The following is a 5862-nucleotide window of genomic DNA, read 5'->3' on the forward strand; positions in this document are numbered from 1 at the left end:
CTGTACTTCTCCACAACTTTGTCCCTGACCTGTTTGGAGAGCTCCTTGGTCTTCATGGTGCCGCTTGCTTGGTGATGCCCCTTGCTTAGTGGTGCCTTTCAGAACAGGTGTATATATACTGAGATCATGTGACACTTAGATTGCACACAGGTGGACTTTATTTAACTAATTATGTGACTTCTGAAGGTAATTGGTTCCACCAGATCTTATTTAGGGGCTTCATAGCAAAGGGTTTGAATACATATGCACGCACCACTTTTCCGTTATTTTATTTTTTTGAATTGTTTGAAACAAGTTATTTTTTTCATTTCACTTCACCAATTTGGGCTATTTTGTGTATGTCCATTACATGAAATCCAAATAAAAATCAATTTAAATTGTATTGCAACAAAATAGGAAAAACGCCAAGGGGGCTTAATACTTTTGCAAGGCACTGTAAAAAAAGTGCAGTAATTTCTAAACGTTTCACCCGAAAATACCGTCAAATTAAAGCTGACAGTCTGTGCTTTAACCTCATAATCATTGTATAATTTCAAATCCAAAGTGCTGGAGTACAGAGCCAAAACAACAACAAAATTTGTCACTATCCCAATACTTCTGGAGCTCACTGTCTCTCTTATAGTATATGCTCGTACATTTGGTAGGTAGTTGGAAAGTACAGCTCGGTTTCCTCATTTTGTGGTCAGTGGCCACATATCCTGTCTTCTCTTGAGAGCCAGGTCTGCCTATGACGACCTCTCTCAATAACAAGGCTATGCTCACTGAGTCTGTACATTGTCAAGACTTTTCTTAGTTATGAGTCAGTTACATTGGTCAGGTATTCTGCCACTGCTCGTTTTTTTAGATTTATTCTTTCTAAAGTGTCAAGAAATACTCATTTAGTTTTCTCATAATTTGGGTGGGTCTAATTCTGTTGCTGTCTTGGGGCTCTATGAGGTCTATTTGTATTTGTGATTAGACCAGAACCAGCTGGCTGAGGGGACTCTTCTCTAGGTTAATCTCTCTGTAGGTGAGGGCTTTGTGAAGGTTTAGGCATCACTTTCCCTTAGGCGGTTGTGGAATTTAACTGCACTTTTCTGGATTTGGATAATTAGTCGCTATTGTCCTAATTCTGCTCTGCATGCATTATTGTCTCTCTCTCTCTCACTCTTCCCCACTGTTCAAACTCACCTCACTGCAGCCTTCAGCTCTCCCATCAGGCTAGGCATCTGATTGGCCGAGGTCATGCTATGATGTCACCGCTGCATCTTATAAGGGTTCTGACAGACAGCCTGGGAGCGACATTAGCAGAAACACTGCACGGCAAGCTGACTGTGTGAGGCAGAGAGTGAGACAGAAAGAGAGCGAGAGTGACAGAGAGAGCGAGTGAAAGTGCGAAAAAGAGGGGGAGCTGACAGAATGATGTGGGAAACCATACACTGAGGAACTACCCAAACCTGAAGAAGACTTTTATGACAACGTGTATGGGAGGCCAGGACAGGGACCACAACCTGTGGAGGTTTGTACATGTAGTGTTTGTTTGTTTGTTTTTGTCTGCTGTTGTCATAGGAGTTATTTCACTCAAGTTACCCATTGTTTTAGCCTGAAGGTTCTTAGCCCCTCACGCTGTTTCTCTCTCTCTCTCTCTCTCTCTCTCTCTCTCTCTCTCTCTCTCTCTCTCTCTCTCTCTCTCTCTCTCTCTCTCTCTCTCTCTCTCTCTCTCTCTCTCTCTCTCTCTCTCTCTCTCTCTCTCTCTCTCTCTCTCTCTCTCTCTCTCGCTCTCACTCTCTCTCTCTCTCTCTCGCTCTCCCTCTCCCTCTCTCTTGATGTACATTCATCTGTATTTACACTCACTCTCATATCACTTCATCATTATCTCTCTCTCTCTCTCTCTCTCTCTCTCTCTCTCTCTCTCTCTCTCTCTCTCTCTCTCTCTCTCTCTCTCTCTCTCTCTCTCTCTCCTCACTTCTACTCTCTATCTCTCTCTCTCTCTCTCTCTCTCTCTCTCTCTCTCTCTCTCTCTCTCTCTCTCTCTCTCTCTCTCTCTCTCTCTCTCTCTCTCTCTCTCTCTCTCTCACTCACTTCTACTCTATCTCTCTCTCTGTCTCTCTCACTCTCTCTCTCTCTCCCTCTTTTCTCTCTCTCCCTCTCTCCCTCTTTCTCTCTGTCTCTCTCTTGCTCTCTTTCTTTTTAGTTGCTTAACCTACTTCTTCTTGTTTTTACCCGTCTCTTTCTCTCTCTACATCTCTCCTTTTCTCTCTCCATCTCCTACCTCTAGACCATGGGCAGCTCCCCACCCCCTGTGCCTTCCCTCAATGTCACAGAGTCAGCCAACACATCATGGGCCGTGGTGGCTGGCGGCGAGCCAGGTTACAGCGAGGTGGAGATGGTCCTCCTAGGCATGGTGATGTCACTGCTGGTCGTAGGCATCGTGTTTGGCAACATCCTGGTCATCATAGCCATCTACCGGTTCCAGAGACTCCAGAACATCACCAACTGCTTCATCACCTCTCTGGCCTGTGCCGACCTGGTCATGGGTCTCATCGTGGTGCCGTTCGGCGCCTGCTACATCATCTTCAACACCTGGCACTTCGGCAGCTTCTGGTGTGAGTTCTGGACCGCTACTGACGTGTTGTGTGTGACGGCCAGCATCGAGACGCTCTGCGTGATAGCGCTGGACCGTTACCTGGCCATAACCTCTCCGTTCCGCTACCAGTCTCTGCTGACCAAGGGTAAGGCGCGCGTGGTGGTCCTGCTGGTGTGGGTGATCGCTGGACTCATCTCCTTCTTACCCATCCACATGAAGTGGTGGATCAGTGACGACGCGGAGGCACAGGCCTGCATCCAGAACAGCAACTGCTGTGACTTCAACACCAACACAGCCTACGCCATCACCTCCTCCATCATCTCCTTCTACATCCCCTTAGTCGTCATGGTGTTTGTCTACAGCCGCGTGTTCCAGGAGGCCAAGCAACAACTACGCAAGATCGACCGCAGTGAGGGCGCTTCCACGCCCATAACAACAACATGGCAGGAGGAGGAGGAGGAGGAGGAGGGGGGGTGGAGAGTAACAACGAGAGCCGAGGAGTTGGAGGAGGCTTCAAGAAGACCAAGTTCTGCCTGCGGGAACACAAGGCCCTGAAGACATTGGGGATCATCATGGGGATCTTCACGCTGTGCTGGCTGCCCTTCTTCCTCCTCAATGTGGTGGTAGCCATCTGGAAGGTAGGGGACATCGGACTCGCCTTCAGGATACTCAACTGGATAGGTTACGCCAACTCCGCCTTCAACCCCTTGATCTACTGCAGGAGCCCTGAGTTCAGATACGCATTCAAGGAGATCCTGTGCATCAAGAAGGTCCGGTTCCCAAACCTAGGGCCTACTAATGGATACGTGTACAGCGGGCACAGCTGGCAGAGTGAGCAGCAGGGAGGGAGGAGTAAGGGGAGCTCGGAGGACAGTGACCCAGCTGCAGACGGGAGCTCTGGGAGGGGAGAGGCGGGTGGGGGTGGAGCTGCAGACGGAACGGACCCGAACGGGAACTGCAGTAAAGGGTTAACGACTGTACTTTAACCCCTCACCAATGACCTCCTTCCCTTGGTAAGGGAAGGGAACAACCTTTGGAACAGACAGACATGTTTCACTGTGATCGGCCATTGTCACTTCACTAAGTCACTGAGATAAGACTGGATGAATGGATGGAGGATGAATGGTGAGTGTGTAGCACGGGTGGGACTTGTTAGATTGAGCACAGGAGAGGAATTTGTTATTTCTTACCAGTAGGTTTGATAAGTAGATCACTTTATGTTTTGATATGTTCATTTAGAGAGAGAGAGAGAGAGATCATGTAGATTGTTCCATCTACCTCACCGTGTCGTTTCAGATATCTTTCTGTTCTTATCATGTATTTTCTAAATGTCTCACATTGATTCACTGACCACAGAAACCAGACTGGCTCATAACTCCACAATATATTTTTACTCTTAATACTCTTTATGACTATAGCATCTCCTTAGAGGGTGGACAATGCAAAACATGATGGGTTTGATTCCCGCTGGGGCCGCCCACACGTGAAATGTATCTATACATGAATATAAGTCGCTTTGGATAAAAGCATCTGCTAAATGGCATATATTATTATGAATAATTGGTGAGAGAGAGACAGAGAGAGAGAGAGAGAGAGAGAGAGAGAGAGAGAGAGAGAGAAAGAGAGAGAGAGAGAGAGAGAGAGAGAGAGAGAGAGAGAGATCCTGAGCCTTGTGACTGGTGCTCTGTGTCCTCTTTCATCATACTATACATTCCAACACCAACTCTGACAGACTTCCCCCACATCACAAAAATGTACTGTCGTGACACACATGGACCATGTTCCGGTTTTTTTTTCTCCATGGACCATTTTCTTGAGTTTCACACAAGATATTTACATTTTTGGAGTTGGCCACACATGGCTTTTGCATTCAACGACATGACTGTCAATTGATAATCGCTGCTGTGCCACACCTCCCCTAGCCTTATTGATCTGACCCAGTGTCACATCAGCCCTACCATCACCTGTCTTCTCTCATCAGCTTTCTGCTCTATCTTTACCCTTCTACACAGAATGCCATTTCCCAAGTCTCCCGGTGTTTCTATCAGAAGTCAGTCTGTGGTTTATTGACTGGATCTGTTGTTGTCGTTCTGGGAAGTAGCCATGTTTACTGAGGGCAGAGTCAGTAGTTTCCTCAGTGATCGGAGGGAAGCGTACACACTGACTCCATGGAATAACAAACAGTCTTTGGAACCAGGCCAGAGATAACAGTGTCCCTGTCTCCTGCCCTAGAGGTGCTGCTTACAGGATCCAGGCAGGCTGCATCTGAAATGGCACCCTATTCCCTATCTAGAGCAGTACATTTGACCAGGGCCCTATGCGGTCAGATCAGTCAACATGAATGAGACAACAGGTGGACTGGGAGATTGAGATGTTTCTGATCAGGATGTGATCGCTTGTGGGTCTTTGGATCTCTGTGAAGTTTTCCAGAGTTTTGCAAAGTAAATGGAAGTTTGGATCGTTCAGGAAATCTGTGCAATGATCCAACTAGACACTGACCTGGTTCTATAGATGTTGATGACGTCTGTATCACTTAGTTTCTATATCTCTTTCTACTCTCTCTGTATCTCTCTCTGTATTTATCTCCTCTCCCATCTCTCTCTCTCTCTCTCTCTCTCTCTCTCTCTCTCTCTCTCTCTCTCTCTCTCTCTCTCTTTCTGGCTTGTTTCTCTCCAGGAAATTCCTCTGTTGTTGCAGGGCTGAGCCCGGTCCAGGCCGATAAACAGGGGATAAATCCATTATCTCTGCTGTTTAGCCGGGGAATCAGACGACTCCCTCCCTCCTATACCACAGTCGCAGGCAGGGAGCGATCTCTAGATTAGGATGTATAACGTTTTCCCAGTCTGCCAGACGGTTAGCAGGAGGACCACAGGGCTCAAGTCTCTAATGGCACATTTATTCCCCATACTCCTCAAGTGTCTGTGGCAGTGTCCCAAATTATACCCAAGTTTACTCACCGTAAGGGCACTACTTTTGACCTGTGCCATACTTTATAGTGCGTATGCACTATTAGTTTCTGTCAACAGTAGTGCACACTATGGTGCATAGGGGTATGAGAGAGGAGAAACAACATTTGGATGTAACACCCCTTCCTCTGACCAGCCAGGCAGCCCTCTGATCTACAGCTTGATTACACTGCAGATGCGGGAGGAGAAGGGAGCAGCATGGATTTAATGTGTGTCTTGTTTTATGGAATCCCAACTCACTCGCCTTGAGGATAGGAGAGAGGCAACTTTTAATTAACAGAGGTGCTGTTTTAGACATAACCCCGGCCACTTCCCCGTAGCTGTTTTAGA

At 47.2% G+C, this 5862-nt stretch overlaps 1 protein-coding gene across 1 annotated transcript; it reads left to right on the forward strand.

Annotated features, from left to right (window-relative positions):
* Positions 1-1310: 1310 nt before the first annotated feature.
* On the forward strand, positions 1311-4136 carry LOC121536742 (beta-2 adrenergic receptor). Its single transcript, XM_041844239.2, is given in 3 exon segments — positions 1311-1498; positions 2258-2983; positions 2986-4136. Coding segments are annotated over 2 exon segments (1290 nt in total). The 5' UTR covers positions 1311-1498; positions 2258-2260; the 3' UTR covers positions 3553-4136.
* The last annotated feature ends 1726 nt before the right edge of the window (positions 4137-5862 follow it).

The sequence above is a fragment of the Coregonus clupeaformis genome, chromosome 21, assembly GCF_020615455.1.
Source record: "Coregonus clupeaformis isolate EN_2021a chromosome 21, ASM2061545v1, whole genome shotgun sequence".
Classification (NCBI taxonomy): Eukaryota; Metazoa; Chordata; class Actinopteri; order Salmoniformes; family Salmonidae; genus Coregonus; species Coregonus clupeaformis.